This window comes from Globicephala melas, chromosome 18 (assembly GCF_963455315.2).
Source record: "Globicephala melas chromosome 18, mGloMel1.2, whole genome shotgun sequence".
Classification (NCBI taxonomy): Eukaryota; Metazoa; Chordata; class Mammalia; order Artiodactyla; family Delphinidae; genus Globicephala; species Globicephala melas.
In genome coordinates, this window is record NC_083331.1 from 29,980,398 (window position 1) to 30,003,269 (window position 22,872).

The window sequence follows — 22,872 nt, forward strand, 5'->3', positions numbered from 1 at the left end:
AACATATTTGCATAGTTTCTCGTTAGGTGTCTTTGAATGTATCTATCTCTATTTCTGTCTATATCTGTATCTGTACCTATATCCCTTAACACCTAGCAATATATATTGAACAAATCCCTGATCACTTAATTTCTTCAAAATAAGTAGTCTGATTCATCTCAGCATTTAAACTCAAAATTCAAAACTCTGGTTGAACAATTCTTTATTGAAGCATAATTCTATTTTGGGAAAATTTTATGTAATACACATACACACATATTTTATAAATATTTTGATAAATAATGGGCTATTTCAGTGATCTCACGGGCAACATACTGTTGAAGATATCTTTTACAATAATATCATTTATTATTTTCCTAAGAAGTGATCCTAGGAGCAAATTATTGTTTCAGAGAATATAAATGTTTCTTAAAGTTCTTGATAAAAAAATAAAACTTTATAGGATTTAAAATAAAATTAATAAGCTATAGATTTCTCAAATTTTTCACATGCAAAACCTGCCCATTTTCGATGATATCCATAAAGGAAATATTCTGAAGGAAATATAACTAGTTTTTCATATTTAACTAGGTTTCAGGAATCATGTATGAAAAAATAATTATTTTAATTTTTAGACCAGCATCTTAACCATATTCCTGCTGGGTTTTTTATTATATTGTTTGTATTATTTGGGCAAAAATGTTTTCACAAATTAGTTTTAATAATTATTATAATATCAGCTTAGTGTAATAGAATTTAGGGGATTGTGTTCAAAGGTTCTTTATCCAATTAGAATGTAAAGAGATCATTGAATGAAATAAGAGACTTTAATTTTTAGATACGGCAGTTTAGAAAACCTAAAATTGTTACCATAATATTCTTGAAGGAATATACCTTGTTTTATCAAATTATGCAACTGAAAATGAAAAAAGTGAAGATGACTAAAATCATTAATTTTGAGTAAGTGAGAAATATATTTAGTATGATGTATCTACGATCAGAGAATTTGACTTCTGAGTAAAACTGAAAATACTCATTGGTAGACTAAAAAATGATTCAATGCATGAGCCATAATACAAATCCTTATAATACATATCCAAATAGCATCATTTATGTGTGATGATGTGTGATGTGTAAATTGTGAAGTCTTTACCTCTTACCAGATACAGTCTTCAAAATAATCTAACCAGAGCATGTTCACTAATTGCATTACTCTAACTAGCTATATTGTATGCCCTTCATTACACATATAGTATAACTATATAATCTTTGAAAATTGTGTCCCTTGTGATTTTTAAATGCAGTATCAGTATTTTGGCAGAATCATTTTGTAGGCAGTTAAGTTCAATGCATCTGAGTTAAAAACTACATCTTCTGAAAAAATGTCTGCAATACCCTTTTAATTTTCATCTTCTCTTTCTTATTGGAGTTATAATAAATTAATTATTCTTTGGTAACTATTTGCCAAATCATTAATCAAAAATGTTTCTCAAATTGAATACTGAGAAATTATGGGCAAATATTTAAATATTACAGCAAAATTCTATTAAATGAATAAAATAGAAAGAAAATGAAAAATATTTTGTTCATTTGAAATGAACTTCATTCACTCATTGATTCATAACCATTTTAATAGCACTTAGTGACAGAATTTAATGGGATGACCATACTATTTACTATCCAATATGGCTCATTTTTTTAGAATGAAAGGGACACTTTTAATAGTTTACTGAGAAGATTTTTCAGGACAAATACGAATTTATGGTCAGCCTAATATACAGGAATTTTTTTAAATAATGGGATAAAAAGTGATTATGTAGGAAAATCAAAATATAAGTAGAATAGAGAGATAAAAAATTGAGAAGTAAAAATTGTTCTTTTGGCTCCTCTATGATTATTTTTTTAAATGTTGACGTTTTCAACATTTGCATTTTAATTTTTAATAAGAATACTAGCTTTTTCGTTACTCATAGATGTAGAATGTGTACATATCAATTAAAAGTTTAATAGCTTTACAAAAAGCTTTACACATTTCCCTATGTCTTTAGAAGTGAAAATGGGTGGTTTGAAAGGGAATTCATGAGAAAAAAAATATTTAGAATTTAATTCATAGATAAAATGGCATGTCTAGAATAATTTTAGCTGCTACCAAAGTGAAAGTATATTGTCCTTACATAGTTTGCCTTTGCCTAAGTCAATACACATATTAATATTATGCCAACTAATAAGGGTAATTTATTTTTGAATTAAAGGCAAACCTTTATTTGAATGCATATAAGACTGTCTTTCTTTGAATATATACTATAGCTTATTAAATTTTAATACAAATAAACCAATTTAAGGTGACTTATTGTTTAATAAATGCCAGTGAGAACAGGAAGTTAAAAGGCTTATAAAATTCAGGAAGATAATTTCAACTTGATAATATTTCATGATGAAGACTGATAAAATTTTCTCTTATCATTTTGCTTCATCCTCTATTTTATTGTATCCAGACATTGATATTTAGCATTTTTATGTTTTGAATAACAGTTTTATGCTTATTGCTAAATTGTCTGCAATTTTATGGATACATAAATGAGAGATCCTCCCTTTCTCTGCCATGCCCTGGAAGCACGCTGGCAGTTTTCATTTCCATACATCAATTGAATGTTTAACTAGCTGCTCTCTTGGTTTACCAGCAATTAAATTTCTTTGTATTAGTTTACTTTTACTTTTAACTATTTTAGTATTGTACTATCTTTTGAGGTTAACTAGGCTGATATTTGGTAATCTTATTTACATTGAAATAAGATGTTCAAAGCCTTTTATTAAAATGAGTTAAAATAAACCATGTACTGTTTCAGCTACTTCTAGAGTAACTTAAATATAATATTTTATTTAATATAAAAGAATTACTTCTGGAAATTCTAAAATGATGTATGTATTTCATACCTGTTTGGAACATCTCTAAAAATAGCAGTATTAGATGAAATAATCTAGAATGGAGGTGAAGAACACAGGTTAACTTGTATTTTAACATTCACTTATTCTAGATTATTATTTTTCTATTTTGTTTTCTTTTTAGACCCCTTTTCAAAGAGGAGAAAAAAAACCTTTAATTTTTCCAACTCAGATTATAAAAGTAAATCTCACTTTCAAAATGACTATTTCAAATTGAAAAATATATATACATATATATATATTATATATATAAACATATATTTGGCAGTAAGGTGATCTGTATGATGCAGTCTGAATTTATATGAACTTGTTTTACAGTCAAATTATTTTATGTTCATTTCTCTCATAAATAAACAGATATACTTTTAAGAACTTTAAGGATTTCTTCAGTTGAAGAAATAGTGTCATTCAAATGTATTAGCTTTCCCATAGCCAGAAAGAAATCCATGCTTCAGCTTGAATTGAGGCTACAGTTCCTGACGCTTCATCTCAAGGGATGTGCCTGTTGTCAGCACTTCCACTTTAAGATATTTCCACAATTTTCAGGTACCAAGAAACTAGTGCTCTTAAAGTAGTAAAGGTGAACACTGGAATTCAGATCGACATTTTTTTCTATTTCAATATGATAACTCATTGCTAACTGAAATAATATTTAAAGTATTTTTTTTAAAAAAGAAAACATACATTCACTTTCATATTTTCTCAAATAATATTCAAGATTCAGACCTACTAAAAATTTTGCATTGCTTTTTCATATTTTATTTTTTAAAGTTTCAGCATATTACTAGAGGAATTGCAGGTAGATCAGAGTGGATTCTGTGTATTGTATTCAGCAATAGTGAATGAAATCAAATTGCTCAAAAGCACTTGGATTTATTACTTTAAATATGATGAGGAATACAATACTTCAACATTGGTAATTGGTTTATTTTAAAATTTTCAGCTAAACAGAAAAATCTTTTAAGAAGGGTTAAACTATTATATGGCAATTTATTCCAGTCAAATAGTACTTTTCTTAATTATATAAGGTATTTTATGCTGCTTTTCTCACACTTTGTGATCTCTTATTGTCTTTGGAAGGTGTACATGTCAGAGAAAATCTAACGCAGTTTTATATGTCCCTGATTTAAGAAGAAAACCTAAAAAACTATTAAGTTTTCGCAGTTTTATATCCAATATTCTTTTATAACAATTCAAGCCATGTCTTCAGAGACCAATTAAAGTCAAAATAGTCTGTAAGAATACTTCCAATTTATAAACTGTAGATACATAAATTTTAGAGATCATATTGCAGCATTCAGTGATTTTTTTTTTTAGGCAATTTACATAAAGAATGGCATATCAGGGAGGTCCAGATAATTGATGGCAATAGGTCTTGGATATTTCTTTCTTTTTTTTTTTTAGGAGTTTATTAATTATTTATTTTTGCTGTGTTGGGTCTTCGTTTCTGTGCAAGGGCTTTCTCTAGTTGTGGCAAGCGGGGGCCACTCTTCATTGCGGTGCGCGGGCCTCTCACTATCGCGGCCTCTCTTGTTGCGGGGCACAGGCTCCAAAGGCGCAGGCTCAGTAGTTGTGGCTCACAGGCCTAGTTACTCCGCGGCATGTGGGATCCTCCCAGACCAGGGCTTGAACCCGTGTCCCCTGCATTAGCAGGCAGATTCTCAACCACTGCGCCACCAGGAAAGCCCTGGATATTTCATAGCCAAGTTTTAAGGGTATTTTTTCCAGATCACGGTAGATGCAAAATGAAATCAATCCTACCTTGATGTGGCAAAAGTTGACTCAATTATTAAGATGGGAATGCTAGAAGTAGGTAAACCAGTCCAAGTATATAAATCATATGCTATGTTGTCTCAGCAAAAGATGTTTGTTGTTAAAAATGCCTGAGGGAGAAGGGTTCTTTCTACAATGGATTTTAGGGCACAATCTAATTGCTACATTATAATAGCTATCTTCTTATCTGTAGAATTATGTCAGCAATGCCTTGCATCTTTACCATAGAGAACAATTGTTAGAATCCAATAAATAATGAATATGAAAATGTTTCGATGAGAATGAAGGACTTTCTTCCTGTTCAATCTTGCTCTTACATGTCAGGATTTATCGTTTGAAAAGTGTATGTCCAGTATTAGGAAAAATGTTATGAAGCATTAGCTAACTCAGAATTTAGAAGCAAGTTTTTAACCTTCCAAAATGAAATCTGTGCAAATTAATGTATGGTTGAATAAACACACTTAATACTAATTTCAGTCCCTAAAATAAAATCTATAATGGTAAATTTATATTTTTACATGTCCTGAAATGAAATCTCTCCTCTTGAGATCAGCATTTGATTATTTAAAAATTTTTAACCTTTTAAAAAAAATTTTGCTGCAAACTGAAAAACAGTAACGATATATAGTAGTATAATTGCTCCATTTTAATAGAGTCTATTTTTCCCCAGTCCTCAGAGAGCTCCTATATAGGCCATTGCCAGATGTATCATTCTAGAGTATATTAATCAAGGATCTGAATCAGGATGACAACTCCTGTGTGTTGAAAGAGCTGGGTCAGCATGTTTCTGTAATTCCCTGATGTGAAATAGAAAGATATTGGCCCTTTGTGCTATATAGACTTTAGTGTTTTCTATTTTATTAACCACTTGATTACTGCTAAGTGTACATGCTAAGTAGGACACACTTTTTTTTCCAGTAAGTGAAAGTCTTATTGTACAGTTGAATATAATTTTTAGAAAAGTTTCCCACTGGCTGCAAAAAAGTGAAATAAACTATGTTTTTCCTTTCCAAATACATTAAAATCAAGTATATGGAAAGGAAGGGAAAGTTGAGTTCCCTTTTATCTATTATAGAATATCTGGTATAAAACAATGGCTCCAAGTATGTTGATAATTTACATCTTAAAAAATTAACTAATTCATAACAAAGAGGGACACGATGGGGTTTAGTTTGTTTGTAAGTCATTGCCTCTTATTAGCAATTCTAGCCTAATTCCTAGAATCTGACATGCTGCCAGAAGCAGGGCTTTTACATAAAAACATACAAGATAAGGTTGAGATTACAAATAGAAGAAAAGTAAGAAAGAAAGAAAGAAAGAAAAAAAAAGAAAGAAAGAAAGAAAGAAGAAAGAAGGAGGGAAGGAAAGAAGGAAGGAAGGGAGGGAGGGAGGGAAAGGAAGGGAAAATATTGGTTTCTAAAAGTAAATTATGTCTTCAGGGGAAATTGTATTTACTACAATTATTTTGAGGAAAATAACCCATTATTAAGTTATAGTCTGCTGATTATTATTTTTCCCATCAAAGTAATCTTCTCTGCAGTATGGTTAATTTTGGATAGAAAAATGAGGTTAAATTTAAGAATTATGGACCAGTGCATTGGAATACATATCTGCCATTTACCACCTTCTCTGCTTTGTATCCAACCCTTTACATATATCAACACTGTCCTCACAGATAAATACCTCTGTAATTTAAATGTAAATCTCAGGTTACCAAAGAAGAGATTATGGCTCAGCAATTATTCTTGTACTTAAGTCTGTTCAAGATATCTGTTTTGCTTCATGAAGAAATAGACATGAAGCAGAAAGCCTGGGTTCTGGCTTATTTTTGCCACTTGTCCCTTTAACTCTAGATTTCAGGGCTGTCTTTTGAAATTCAGAACTAATAACAACTGCCCCAACTTCTTTAAAAATGAAGTTTAATGTATTGATGTATGTAAACACAGTTTAAACTCTATACATATATGATGTTATTATAACAACTGTTCTTAGCAAGAAATAGGAATAGATGGTTGATCTTTATATTTTATTTTTAATTATTATTTTGGTTTTCCAGACCTGTTAGCATTTTATGAAAATACTATCTTGATTCTAGAATACAAAAAGAAGACCACAGATTGTATAAAATTATTTAAATCTTCAGTTTTAGAGGGCCAGATTCTCCTTACTTTATACATCTTCAAAACAGTAACTTTGCAGTTTTATATAAACTAATTGCATTTAGTCCTAAAATTTTAAGAAATAAACCATAAAAACTGAACGGAGAAACATATGAAAATAGAATATCAATAGAAAATGTCAATGTTACTATATATAGATTATTTTAACAAAGGAAAATATACATATATACTTTTTGTAAACAAAAACATGAAAATAATTGGACTGTTTTTAATTGCCTTAGAATTATTTGTACTCTATCTTAAACTGTATCCACCAAAATCCACTACATATTTCAAAGCATTAATAGTGACATTTAAATTTATTTTTCTCATTTACACTGGGTAATGGAAGCTAGCAGTTCTCTATCCCAAGCAAAGTATAAGGTGTTACACATTTTGAGTATTAACAATAAAGATTAGATAGGAATTATAAATTGAAATTCATGATAAGGAAAAAAAATTCCTTCTACTTGGCAGTGAAACTGCTAAAGTTTTTTATGTTGTTAGTATGAGAAAGGAATCAGATATGAAGGTTGGCAGTGTTTTTACCTACTTAAATTCCTCCCACATTCACAGTTGATTGACACTCTCAACAAACTGATAATTGCCCACTTTATTTGTTTAAATAATTCTTAATTTTTTTTGGATTTTAAAGTAGACTTGAAGAAATCATTAGGAAATACTTGCATCAAGTGTAATCATTTGTGTGTGATATTTTATCATTTATTTATCTATTATTAAAATTATACTTTTTTAGAGCAATAATTTGATTTTTTTTTTAAATGGGAGAATCCATCTCTTAAGGAGACAGTCTTCCATTTTTTTAGGCACCTGCTTACATTTTCAGATGGCTCTCTCCCCATTGAGCTGTTTGTACTTATTTTTATTAAGTGAAAACCCCATGAATACAGGCTCGTTTTCCACTCTTTCTAGAATGTAATGGCTATACAGAGTAGTTCTTATTTATTCATGAAATAAAATGATTTTTATGCATATTAGCCATATTGCAGAACTACAATTTAGCAAAATTTTGCATGAGTGTTTTGTGCTAGAAATCAAAGATACTTTTTTTATTCCTGAAGAGATGTGAGTTTTTTAACCTACCTTTTTAGATTTATGTTAGTTAACATGTTTAACATCTAATATATACAACTTATATAGAAAATATGCAAATATCTTGCCAAACAAGCAAAATAGGGAAAATCATGTTAAAAAGCTAGTTGTCTCGTATATCTAACATGAATAGCTCTGTTATCTTCTATGCTATATATTTAGGTTTATTATAACATGTTTCTACCAAAAGTGAACTATGAAAAAGGTGTTACCAAATTACAAGATGATAAGAATGATTGCCTTTATATCCTCTTACATAGTATCAAAAGTCAAATATTCTAGAATGTTGTTTTTTAAAAAAAGTCGTATAATACTAATAATGAAATGAAACACAGAGTCAATATGTTTAGCATCCTCATCCTATAGCTCAAAACAAAAGTGATTGTTTTTAAGTCTACAAAGAGAGTTGGAAAAGGGGTCAGAATCAACATAGAATCAAGACTCTAAGTCTGGGGTACTTCAGATTAAATGAATTTAAAATATCTTTTGTTATATGAAATCAAATAGATAATAATTCTACTTTGGATTTTCATCATTCTTTTAAATATATTAAAATATAGTTTAGTATTCCATATATTCTTCAGTTTCTTCCATGGATAAATGAGTCACAGCAATGGAGCATCTAAATTCAATGACACTAAACACCCGTAATCTTGGTAAAGCAGTAAAATGTATATTTTGGGGTAACAGTGTACACAAAGATTTCATCAAGTGGATTTTTACCTTGACCTGATGTATTTTGTGACATCATAGACAGATAAAATGTTCTGAATTTATTGAATTATTGCATTTCTTATATAAAAATTGGAGAGACTATATAGAGGGATACATATAAAAAGAGGAGAGGGTTTTTTGTTTATTTTATTTATTTTTTAATAACAGAAGATCCTTTGTTCATATGCTTATTTTCAGAACCATTACTGGGAGATAGATACTTGTGGGAACAAACTTTTCTTATTGACCCGTTAGAGAAATTGAGGCTACAGAGCATATAGATGTAGAGAGTCACAGTTTTGAAGTGAAATCAAGGTTCAAATATTGGTCTTTAGTGGATTATAAATATCATACTGCTTTAATCTTCCTGATAAATTGATGCTGATTACAGGGTTCTGATAATTATTCCTGCTCACATTATTGAAAATACCAACAGCATATTATGTTTTCCACAATTTCAATTAGTAATTTTGAGCACTATGCAGTGAATTGAATTTATCTGTTTTACAGAAATCATTGAATAACGTGAACCTCTTGAAAAATATTACATATTCTCTTTCATTCGGAAGCTGATTCTTTTAGGTCATAGAGATAAAATTATCAGAGTTGTTGCCTTGCAGAAATGCCTTGAACACTGCCAAAGCCGGCTTTCAGAGCTAAAGATCTCAAATGAGCGGCCACCTTCATTTTGTAGAGCATATATTTCTGAGGATAAACAGTGATCTTTAGCACCTTGTAGAAAATCAGTATGAAATATGCCAGCTAACCATTTTATGCCAACAATCGAAAGGCAAAAAGAATAATTAGAAAAGCCTTGACATCTTTTTCCCCCACTCTGATTCATTTCTATGTAAACAGAGCTCCATTTTGACAATTGTTTAGCTCAAGGCACAGATTTGAAGTATTAGAGATAATGGCAGATTTATTAGATTAACTTTTGCCGGGATATTTTAGTGTCCTAGATGATTACTGACCATCATACATCTGAATAGTTTCAGCTTGTATAATTGTAATGTGTGCATTCCCTTGCAGACGTTGATGCTGTGTCAAAAGAGAGATTAGAGGTCTATATTTAGTTATGTTTCATTGATTTGTATTTTTAAGGTTTGTGTCTGTGTGTGTGTATGTGTGTGTGTGTGTGTGTGTGGAATAATTCATATCTCTGGTTTGTTTCTTCCCCAAATTAATAAAAAAGGGCAAAAGTTTCTTCCTATTAATTTTCTAAATTTTTAAGAAACTATTCTCTTAGCTATCTTTCTAATTTTAATTATTGATCTGTCATTCTTTGATTACTCAGGTGAGCACCATCAGAGTTCCTTCATCAAATTTGCACTTTATATTTCTCCCTTTGTTTTGTATGATTAATTGACACCGTCTCTTTGCATACTTACATTTTTATTCTGGATCTGATGCCTTTTTATCCTTCTTTTATTTTTATATGTTGTTCTTTACTAGCTGCCTTCTCTATTAGATTTTTTACAAGACATGTTTTTATTACTACTTTTTATAACTTTTAATTTGATTTAAAGCTTTTTGATTAGTTTAATATTTGATACGGATTTTTTCAAACATTCCCCTGATTTTGTTCATGATGGTGCCTATTGTTTCTCACAAAAGCAATAAAGATTTTTCTACTGCATTTTTCTGTGTACATGGATGACACATATTTTAATGCAATCAAAAAATGTACAATTATTTCCAATTTTAAAGGATAAAGATTCATATTATTATCTAGACAGAATGTTGATTACAGATCTCAAATAAAATTTTTGTCATATTTTTAAATAACCTTCTTGGAACAAATCAAAGGATTCTAAACTTGTACTTTCTTTACTTTCTGGGTAGGTTATCATATGTCATGGTATCTCTGTCTATACCTGTTGTCCAGGCATAATTATTAATAGTGGACTCTATCACTTTCAGAGATACCTTAATGTGGGAAAAGAACTGTACTTGGGATCAGGAGAATAATTTTTATTTTGTCACTACCTATTCTGGACCTCAGTTTTCTTGACTGGAAAATGAAGATATTTTTTTGAATGATCTCTAGAATTCCTATCATTCCTAAAATATAAATTATCACACATAATTACATCTCCTTTGAGATTTAAACTGCACAAAGATTGTGTATACATATAAACAATAGTTGCAACGAAAGAAGCTAAGATGAATATGCTTGATTTAAGAGATGGCCTGATTGTAGGAGTGAATATTTGCTTTCTTTTGCTTAGAGTTATGTTGATATTGTCCAAGTACCTTTGGAAAATATAAAATAAATTTATTAATGTAACTATCATTCTGTATGTGAGCAGTCAGTCATACACATGGAAACCTGAACTAGATCCAAGGAAAAGTTGAGGCCAAGCAATTCTATAAATAGTGTTCTTTCCACAATGTTCAATTAAGAGTTAAAGAGGGGGCTTCCCTGGTGGCGCAGTGGTTGGCAGTCCGCCTGCCGATGCAGGGGACACGGGTTCGTGCCCCGGTCCGGGAGGATCCCACATGCCCCGGAGCGGCTGGGCCCGTGAGCTATGGCCACTGGGCCTGCGCATCCGGAGCCTGTGCTCTGCAACGGGAGAGGCCACAACAGTGAGAGGCCTGCGTACTGCAAAAAAAAAAAAAAAAAAAAAAAGAGTTAAAGAGATGTAATTTTCTTGTGTCACCGTTTCTTTGAATGTCAATAAACCATAAGTAAACAATGAATAGAAGGCCAAACTAAAAATAAAACTCCTTCATTATTTAATTCCAGTATTAAAGATCTAATGGAAAAGAATTGTTAAAATGGAATTTAGTTTACTAAAAAAAAATCAAAGAAAGCAAAAGCTAGCATCACTTTTTCTGTAGTTTATTAAATTACCTTGTCACAGGTTTGCTTTATCTCTTTTGACTCCCTGATTTTTGTCATGTAAATTGTAAAAGTGGAGGGTGGGGGAAAAAAACCTGTACTGTAGACATGGGACATTCATTCTAACCTCCAGAAGGTCTGCTTCTAATTTGCATGTGGCCCATGTCAAATCCTTCACCTTTCTGATATTTCTCAGATGTTTCCATTAAAGGATATCTAAAGTCAGAGGAGAGTAAAGGCGGAGGACAGTAAATGTATAATTATGATTCATCGAATGACTGCTAGGGGTGTTTGAATCTCATGTTTTAATTTTAAAATACCTGTAATTTTGCCCTCTGTTTTATGATAATATTTACTTTACAGAGAAGTAATGATTTAAATTATTTTGCATCTATTAATATTTTTCTTCAGGAACACGTATCTTGCCAATTTTTGGTTTTGCCTATCTTGAACACACTTTTCTGTTAGAGAAGCATAGAGATACATGATCAATAGCTCTGGAATTCTGATTCCATCATTACAAAAATCATCTAGAGGGAAAGAATAGTGTGCATTTATGACCTTTTCACCTCAATTGTAAATTAATATCACCTTCACAAAATTATGTGTTTTACTTATTATATGCTTAAATTTGGGGTAAGGGTTATATTGAGCGTATTAAAGACAAAAGCAACAACAACCATATGTTTTGCTTTGTGATGCTAAAACAGAGTCCCCAAATGAGTAGCTTTTACTTGAAAGAGGCTCTGCATTCAAACTGAGGTGTACAAATTGTATTGTACTTTCTTTGACTTGCCAATCCTGCCGTAGCGTTATAACCTAATCGTAGCATTCACAGAGTGGTTTTCATGAACTAAGTGCTTTGCATGCATCTGCTCATTTAATCCTCACAATAACCCTATGAAGATATTTCCATTTTACAGATGAGGGAGTGAAAGAATATAGAAGATAAGAGATTTGACCTGGAACACATGTAGTAGTAAGTCCTCAGATCCAGCTATAGACTTTGCCAAATTCAAGTTCTGCCCTTCCTTAATGGTCCAGCTGCCAATCACGACTTATACTTGTAAGAATCCAGCTCTAGAGATTGAAATCTTCAAGTCCCCTAGGGATGGTATGACTGTGCTCTCTTAGCCTCCGTTATGCTCTCTGAGTACTGAATGCGCTCAGCGGTATATATGCAGCTGTGTGTAGCAAGACAGGCTGTCTCTAACTTATAAATGACCTGGGACAAAGTGAGAGATTGACATGGACATCTATACACTACCAAATGTAAAATAGATGGCTAGTGGGAAGCAGCCACATAGCACAGGGAGATCAGCTTGGTGCTTTGTGACCACCTAGAGGGGTGGGGTAGGGAGGGTGGGAGGGAGGGAGACACAAGACGGAAGAGATATGGGGACATATGTATATGTATATGTATATCTGATTCACTTTGTTATAAAGCAGAAACTAACACACCATTGTAAAGCAATTATACTCCAATAAAGATGTTTTTAAAAAAAATGACGCAAACACATGTAAGAACACTCTCCCTTCCTCATTGTCTTTGCCACACTCTGAACCCCTGCTGCTGACTGCATTCAGAAAGTGGGGAAAGGAAACAGGCACAACTAGGGCTGCTGGCAGACTCTCATGTGACATTGTTTTCTGTGTCTCTGCACAACTATGTATGCATGTGTGTGCAGGTGCACATGTGTATTTGTGTGTTCTGTATTGATTTTGTTTTTATATGACCAGTTTACCTTTATTAAAATTTCACAATTGAAACATTTAAACTAGTTTTATAAGTGTTCTAATTTTTGTAAAGATGTAATCTCTTTGGCCAGGAAGCTGTTAAACAGTTAAGTAAAAGTGTCTTATTTTTTCCTAAATTTTGAGAGAATTAGAAGTTTATTAAGTCACATGAATTTGGATATAATTTAATTGTATTGCTTTTAGGTATAACATACATGAAGTATGAACTGTTCGGCATGAAAGGAATTCTCTTGAGGAAGGAAAAGTCTATAGGTAATTTGCGTGCATAATGAACTTATGGGGAGAGTAAATTGACCAAGGTGATATTTCCCAATTGGGAAAATAAAGGGGGTTTAATAAATTTAGGGACAAGAGAAAGAGTGTTCAGTGGAGGAATGATAAGGAGGGAGAGTAAAGGAGATTGGAGTAAAACCAACTTGTTTCATATATCTTCATGGAATCACTTCTTGTATAGGAAGGAGGGAAATAGCTGTTCTTCCTCCACTTCCTATTATATTTTATTGTTCCCTATTGCTAGAACTTCAAATTAAAGCCAGAGTTAGCATTCATAGTACTATAGTTCAGCCACCCTGTGACTTTAGTAGGTTTTTGTAAACTAAACTAAAATCTATTTTATTATGAATTTTTAACATAGTAAAATACATTTTGAATTCCCAAAGTGAGAATAATGAATAAGCTTTCAGAGCATAACTCATTTGCAATCGTGGAAAAAAAATATATATATATATAAGCTCAGTATTTTCTATTGCATGGATATTCAGTAGTGATGTTTGCTTTCTGTCATAAGAATGCTGACTTATCTTTTTCTTTTTAATGTCATTGTTATTGTTTTTGAGTTAGGGGAATTCACAGAGAAATTTTCAGATAAGATTTATTCTGCTTTATTTAGATATTTTAATACTCTTAGATACCTGTCCTCTGATTTCAAGACTAAATGAATGAGAATTCAGCCATGTAGGTTTGTGGTCTGAGATTTAATCACAACCCAACCTGTACTTGTCAGTGTGCCATTTTGTTTTATCATCAAAGTAATATGAATTAAATGATTTCCCTTTTCCCTTTAGCCATCATCAAGGATAATGATGATTATCTGGCCATTATGCCTTCCTGACTTTTTGGTAGGCATTACAGATTACAAAATCTACTCACTAAAGCAGTCCAGTAGTCAGCAGATGTTTTGTAGGAAACCCAAAGTGTATTGAGCATTTTTCCCCTTTGATTATAGTTCTGATAATATAAGTCTGTTTTTAAAAACTAATTTTGCATTATATTTCCATGTCAGTATAAAGATTGAGAGCCAAATATCAGGGAAAAAAGTAATTTAATAGCTGTTACCTACTGTAAAGCCTGGTTCAGTGACTCAAATTCCTACTAAGAGCCCACTGAAACCTAATATGTAGTTAGTCATGGTACTTGGAAGACATTATTTGAAGCAAAGTGACAGTGGGTAATTTGCTATGCTACAAAAAAGCATGCATCGATTTTTCATTGAAAGAAACTGAAATAACATGGCAGAAAGATTCTACTGTGAAAAATATCACAAACTGATGAGATATTTTCTTGCATTGTGTGTAAGATACTGATGTCACTTTTTACACATCCTTAGATTCAGTCACTTTGAGAGATATTACAGAACTTGGATGGATTGATACTTAGGCTTTGCATTTGCAAAGGACAGATAAATATCCAATAACTAACATATATAGGCTCGTGTATATGCATATACATATTTATATGTATATATATAAAATGTGACATTTTTTAAAATTCTTTGTTAGTTCCACAACAGACCAGTTGAAAAATTTACTCAGTTTCTTTTTAGAGGTATGACTTTTAGTCTTCACCCCTTCCCAAACATTTATGTTATTTCATGAAGTAGAATGCTGCTATGGACTGAATGTTTGTATCCCCCCAAAAACTTCCTGTATTGAAACCTAATCCCCAATGTGATGGTATTTGGAGGTGGGACCTTTAGGAGGTGTTAAGTCTTGAGGATAGAGTCCTCGTGAATGGGCTTAGTGCTCTTATAATGGAGGCCCCTTTCCTCCATGTGAGGACACAGGGGAAAAACAGCCTTCCATGAACCAGAAGGTGGGTCCTCTGCAGACTCTGAATCTGCAGGTACCTTGATCTTGGACCTTTTCTAAGCTTCCAGAACTGTGATAAATAAATTTTTGTTTTTTATAAGCTCCCAGTTTGTAGCAGTTTGTTGTAGCAGCCCAAACAGACTAAGACAAATGCCTTATAAAAATGATTTATTTATTTATATTTTAAAATTCTCCTTCGTTTTAAAAATTGTTTTTGGCTGTTCCATGCAGCTTGCAGGACCTTAGTTTCCTGACCAGGGATGGAACCTGGGCCCATGGCAGTGAAAGCGGCAAGTCCTAACCACTGGACTGCCTGGGAATTCCCTAAAAAATGATTTAATATTAATATATTGGAACATAAAGCCCTAAAGAAACACAGTATGCATGTGTGTACTGAATTAAAAAGAAATACCTTTGTTAATAATGTATATACCTATTGCTGATGTACAGTATATTTTAGTGAAATTCAGTATCATATTTCTTAAAGGAAATATATTTCTGCCTTCTTTTTTCTATCTAGATGAAAAATGCAGTCAAATGTCTTTTGATAAATGTATAAAAATTGAATATTTTAATGTTTATATATTCATTTCCCAAAGAAGTAGAAAAATATATTAATATGTGGCTTGAGAGAATGCTGAGCATCTGTGGATTTGAATCACCTATTCATGCTATCCATAGTAAGTTTCTCACTAAAAATATGCATGGTTTTGAAGCTACATTTACAAATATGGAGATATATTTTCTTGTAAGAGACTATTTCTTTTTTCATTGTTAATCCAAATGCTCATGCACATATGTGCACATACGTACAGTCACACATTTTGTTTAATAGTTCTCTAGTATACATAGAAATTTGAAGCAAAGTTGCCATGCAGATGGTATTAAAATGTGATTATTATACATACAAATTAAAAGTAATGCAAATTGAGATGAGAAATTCTGTCAATTTTAGGAAATAAGCACAAAGAGCTACTATTTTGCAAGCATTTTTTAAAAAAAATTCTGTTTCAAAGTTTTTGGTAAGATTTGGAACAATCTTCCATAAACACACACACACACACACACACACACAACACACACACACATTTTTCCTGGGTGATTTCAATTTAGTCTTATACTCCTGGCATCAGTTTTATTGACTTATGTACTTATCTCTTATGCTAAATTTACTTTATTTATGAGCCATAATATTGAAAACATTTTAATTTATTAATATCAATATTGTTTTACTTTTCTGGAATCTACATTTTAATTTGCCCCATTGTCATTCTCGACAGCTATCTGGGTACTTTATATTTTTGTTTGTTTTTTTGATGGTATGTATTAGTTCCCTAGGGTTCTTGTAACAAAATATACGAACTGGGTGGCTTACAACAGCAGAAATTAATCCTTTTACAGTTCTGGAGAGCAGAGTCCATAATCAAGCTGTCAGCAGGGCCGTGCACTCTTACAGCTCTAGAGCAGGGACCTTTCTTGACTCTTCCTAGCTTCTTGTGGTTGCTGGCAATCCAAGACGCATCACTCCCATGTCTGCCTCCATGGTCACATGGTGTTCTCCTTGTATGACTGTCTCTGTGTCTCTTTTTTTCTTCCTATAAGGACACTATCACTGGATCAGAGTCATCTTGAGTAATTATATCTACAAAGATTCTATTTTTAAATAAAATTACATTCTGAGTTTCTAGGTGGACATGAATTTTGGGGGGATGATAATTTAACCCAGTCTACCCTCTGGCCCCCAGTTCATGTCCATCCCATTTACAAATCCATTCACCCCCTTTCAACATCATCCCAATGTCTTAACCCTTTCCAGCATGAGCTCTAAGTCCCAAATCTCTTCTAGATATCAACTCAAGTAGTCCCAAATCTCAGCATCTAAATCAGGCATGGCATGGTCCATCCTGGAGCAGTATTCCTCTATTTCCACAAACCTATCAAACTAGAAAACAAGTTATCTGCTTCTAAAATACAGTTGTGGAAGAGGCACAACCTAGACATTCTCCTTCTGAAGGAGAAAATAGAGGGTATAAGGGGTTACTAGTCTAAAGGAAGTTGGGGGCACAGCAGAGCAATTTCCATTAGGTTTCAAGGCCTGAATTATGTCTTGATGCTCTGTTCTTTAAGCCTTTCTGACCCTCCTCACAGTAGTCCACCCTTCCTGGTCCCTGCATCTGTGACTGTGTTCTTGGAGTCATTGTCCTTTCATTTCATCCCATATCTGTCCCTTTCAGTTCAATTTGGCAATGTTTCTATTAGAATGAAATTCTCAAAAATTTTGTTCATCTCCTGTGGATGTTGAGGAGATCCATGCCATTTGATAAGCATCTACAAATTCTTCCTTGGTAATCCCATCCCATCTCTAATCCTGACTTCTCTTGAGATGGTTGATTGGATCCATAAACCATATACCAAATCTCTGTAGCAAATGACTGTCCACCCTTGTCCTTATTTCCAGAGCATGCTATTGGATAGGCAGTGAATTTTCTAAATCATGTGGTGATTCTTTTTTGCTTAAAATTTCATTCCTCAGTTAATCTTTTTCCTTTCACATTTTATTATAACCAGCAAGGAGAAACCAGGCCACACCTACTATACTTTGCTTGGAAATCTCTTCAGCTAAATATCCAAGTTCATTGATTCTACTTTGCACACAATAATTTGGCCAGGTTTTCTGCCACTTATAACAAGGATTGCCTTTCAGAGTCCAATAACATTTCCATCTGAGCTCTCACAAGAAGCAACTGTTCTGTTTATATTCCTATCTACATTCTGTTCGTGATAACCATATAGGTATCCTCTAAGCTGATAGATGCTTTCTCTAGAGCTCTCCTGGCTTCTTTCTGAGCTCTCAGAAAAATCACCTTTAATGTCCATATTTCTTCCAATAGTTCCCTTAAGGTAATCTAGGCTTTTTAATATACACACCTCTCAAAACTCTTCCATCTTCTATCCATCACCCAATTTCAAAGTCATTTTCACATTTTTAGGTATTTGTTACAGTAACACCTTACTTCTGGTACCAGAATCAGAAGTGGTTTCCAAAAGATGCCATAACAAAACTAATAAACAAAGTGGCTTAAAATAATAGAAATTTATTATCTCCCATTTCTGGAGGCCAGAATTCTAAAATCAAGGTGTCAGCAGGGCCATGCCCTCTGATGGCTCTAGGGGAGGACTTTTCCTTTTCTCTAGCTAGTTTTTGTGGTCGCCAGCTATCTTAGACACAGTACTTCAACCTTAACTTCCACTTTCCCATGGTGTTCCCCCTGTGTGACTGTCTCTGCATCTCTTTTTTCTCTTATAAGGACACCAGATTTTGGAGTAGGGCCCACTCTAATCCAGTATGGCCTCATCTTAAGTAATTACATCTGCAAAGACCATATTTCCAAGGTCATATGTTCTGGGTAAACATGAATATTTGAGGGACAATTTCCAACCTAGTGCACAACCTATAGCTGTTCTTTCTCCAATTTGGATGAACTGTATTTTTATGAATAAAAAAATCCTACATCTTATATGTAGGTTATATGACTTTGGTTATACTATTTCAATAATATAAGATATATTTTGAATATACCTGAAAAGTGTTAGATATTGATTTCTGAGTTTAGATTATTATCAAGTGAATGTAAAGTGCCTTTTACATAGTAAATTGGTCAGTGGATAGAAAAAAGTTCAGTTTATTGTAGGACTGAAAATTTAAGAGTCATGTCAAAAGCATAAAAGACAAATGAATCTGGTAACAAAATAAGAATAAATGAAAGCTGTAGACTAACTTTTTCTCATATGTCTTTGGCAAGAACCAGATTGTCTCTTCAGAATTTTAAATTCAATATAGTAACAAGATGACTTACAGATTAATTATTTTCTTTCCCCTAAACAAATTTTCTGTGTGTTCTGTGTTCTCTTTACTGTGTTAAATGTCACAATAGGCATTATTTAAACATGTGCAAGAGGCAGACTTAATTTCAGGTATTTCCATCTGTTGTGGGAATATACTTTAAAAATAGGAGAGAAACATACACAAATTAAACAGGAAGCCAGGGGAAAAAAAGAAAAAAATGAAACATCGGCAGGGCAACAGTGTGAAAAAAATGTTTGAGCTGCCTTTTATTAACAACTCAACCTGTTTTACATTGGAATTCTGCATAATTACATTCCAGGGGAGGGGCAAATGACAGAGGTTGGATAAAGGCTAAAACTAAGAAAATGAGACTACTTAGAAAATAAGCAACCTTTGCTTACCAACAGGCATTTTTTTGGCAGAACTTTTAGAAGGCAATTTGTTTCAAATATTCACTGCATATTTCAATAACATTAATGCCAGCAAAATGTTCTTTTTTTAGTGTAAGAAATTGATCAATTATACACTTCCATAATATACCTAAGTTAGTTAAAGGTTCAGAGAAAACAAAACAAAACCAAAAAAATGCCGCATTCCCTTAATGTCATATTAAATAACTTCTTTTATGCTGTGTGGAAAAAGAGCAGAAATTGTTACAGAAATATATATAATTATCATTAATACTGTCAGTGCAGTTTTAAAAACTGAATGATTATAGGCAACTGAGTAAAGCATTAAATAAATTACAAATAGTATGTTGTTTTCAAGTTCCAGACAATATACATTGTGTAACTAACATGAAAAAAATGCAGTAAAATATTTATTAAAGCCTTGCTCTCTTGCAAGTTTAATTTTGGTCCCACTTGTTTACATCTTCTACTCACTATTGAAGAAAAGTACTTTATTTAGGAAGAATGAATCCATCATCATCATGAGATTATTTTCCGCATTGACCTAGGCATTCATATAGTTAATTTGCATTGTTTCTATCTCATCTAAACAGAAATACTCCAAAAAAGTAATCTTCTTCCAATAAGACTAAGTCTTTTTATCTGGAGAAATGCCAAAAACCATATGTTTAGGGATTGATCAATCTAAAGAATTTAATACAAAATTTGAAATCAATAGAGAAGGATTCATCATTCACTTGGTTTTTCTATTTGTTAACTAAAAATATATTATTTTTCAAGCATTCCTGACTTTGCTTTCCTTTGCTATCCTCACCCTACACACCATCACAAGTAGACTTCAGTCTGTTGATCTGCTTCCTCCAGGTGAGCAATTTCTTCAACCTGCTAGCTTTCTTCTCTTTGATCTGAAGTTTACTTGTTAGATGATGGCACTCAGAGGACTATGCACACATGCATTTTATATATATACGAATATACATATATGTATATAAACATATATATATGTACACATATATATCCATGCAGAACTTGTAAACTTTATTTTTAAAGGACAATAGCATAGTAAATAAGTATTGATAATGTATCCTATTATATCTGCATTGGTACTGTTAGTATATCAGGAAAAGCTGTGAAATATTAAGGGTTCAAAAGAGAATCTAAATATTTATTTATATTTTTTTCATATTTATTATTGAGTTTAAGTGGCTCAATTCTTAATTATTTAATATAAAAAATCTACACTTGTATTAATTTCACTTAGGAGATCGTGTAGGAAATGCTAAGGAAGAAATAGATGGAACGAAAAGTGGGCTGGGACAAGAAAGCAGAATTGTTTTTTTTCTTGGTTGTTGTGGGTATAGAGCAAATTGCTTCACTGTTCAACAGCCTAAAGAACTGTGTTTCACCTGAGAAACTGGGTCCTCAAATTATTTTTTCCTTTTGGACAGGCAGTTATACTTTGTATTAGATAAGTGTTATTTTGCAGAAATATTTTAAAGGCTGCTTTACACATTACTTTGTAAAATCTTTGCACATCACCCTAATATAGATTCACATATATATGTATATATATTTATACACATATATATTGCTGTGCTTGAAAAATATACAGGTATGTTATAGCAATCTAGCAATCACTGTTATATTTATTTATGTAGCTTTACTCATGCCAGAAAAAGAAGAGGTAACATTATTTTTGTATGGAAATGAATAGAGATGGGAGAGAAAGTAAAAGGAAAGACCTTAGATACATAGGAACAAAAACGTTTTATTTGTTCCTGATTTTGGAGGGTAAGCTGGGAAGTTTGACAATGTGGGCATGCACACACGCATATACACATGCATATATACACACACACACACACCTGTATACAATCTTTCTTATTACCCTTAAATAGTTGTGATTTCACGTTCATTAAATTATAATCAGTTGGGAAAAAGTTTTATTTTTCAATTCTATAAAAATCAAATCAACATTTATCCCCATAGAGCATTTTAGCTTTTATAATGTAAATTTCTATCCATTATTTTGTGTATTCTTAAAAATCTCTCTCTCTTAATTTGAGATCCATTTTCTGTACATGTGCACGTGTTTGTTCCCTGTGTGTGTGTGTGTGTGTATACGTACACACGTGTGCTTTATTATGGCCAGCTTGCAACTTGAAACACAGAGTCATCTGGGTGCTGTGACTGAGCACCAGGAAAACCAGTAGGTATTGTGAGGTGGATTAAGCCTTTTTTGTTTAATATCCACTAAATAGTTCTTGAAGATTTTTGCCCTTAGGCTACGCTCCTTCTATTTATTTCCACCTGGTACAAGAATGATGTGTTTTTTCATCATGTGTACAAAGGGTGCATGTATAAGTGTAGGCAAGCTTATTTTTTAGTTGTGTTTCTTTGTTGATAGTTATCTGGCATATTGGAGTTACCTTCCTATTTCAAACTTGTATAGTTTTTTAAAGTATCAAGCTAGTGAAGCTAGTGAATATTTTCCATTAACATTTATGCTGTCATAGAATACTTCAATTTAGAACTCAGTTATTGGACCTTACTGAATGTAATCTTTTTCTATTTATATACATATATATTTCCTTGATTATTATTATAATAGAATTATTATATATAATATAATCATTGTATATGTATGTTATAAAATAATCAGAATAACTATAACTTTCTGTTTAAAACACTATGTCCAAAATATGTGGTTTCTATAGCTACAGTTCTTACGTTTATGGTTCAGTGAGTTAATGTTAGACTGTGTACTTTCTTTTTTAATATAAATATATTTATTTATTTACTTTTGGCTGCATTGGGTCTTTGTTGTTGGGTCTTCGTTGCTGCACACAGGCTTTCTCTAGTTGCGGAAAGCGGGGGCTACTCTCTGTTGCGGTGCGCGGGCTTCTCATTGTGGTGGCTTCTCTTGTTGCAGAGCTCGGGCTCTAGAGCACAGGCTTCAGTAGTTGTGGAGCACAGGCTTAGCTGCTCTGTGGCATGTGGGATCTTCCTGGACCAGGGCTTGAACCCGTGTCCCCTGCATTGGCAGGTGGATTCTCAACCACTGCGCCACCAGGGAAGTCCCAGACTGTGTACTTTTAAAATAAGTGCTTAATCTCACAATACATCACTTATATTTGGAATTTTATGTAAAATTATGTACAGATATACATGTTTTTAATAATAAAAGAACCACCCAACAGATAGGAAGTTTCTATTTTCCAAGTACTTCTAACTTAGTAGTTTT

At 32.4% G+C, this 22,872-nt stretch overlaps 1 protein-coding gene across 3 annotated transcripts in view; it reads left to right on the forward strand.

Moving 5' to 3' along the window:
- The window catches only part of PCDH17 (protocadherin 17), a 110,931-nt gene that overhangs the window by 59,515 nt on the left and 28,544 nt on the right, over nucleotides 1-22,872 (forward strand). For 2 of the 3 annotated variants that reach the window (XM_060287943.1, XM_060287944.1), the window contains exon 4: nucleotides 13,468-13,536. The exons of the other annotated variant lie outside the window; for it this stretch is intronic. In XM_060287943.1, the coding sequence (XP_060143926.1) occupies nucleotides 13,468-13,536 (69 nt within the window). The remainder of the gene's footprint in view (nucleotides 1-13,467; nucleotides 13,537-22,872) is intronic. 3 annotated transcript variants of the gene reach the window in all.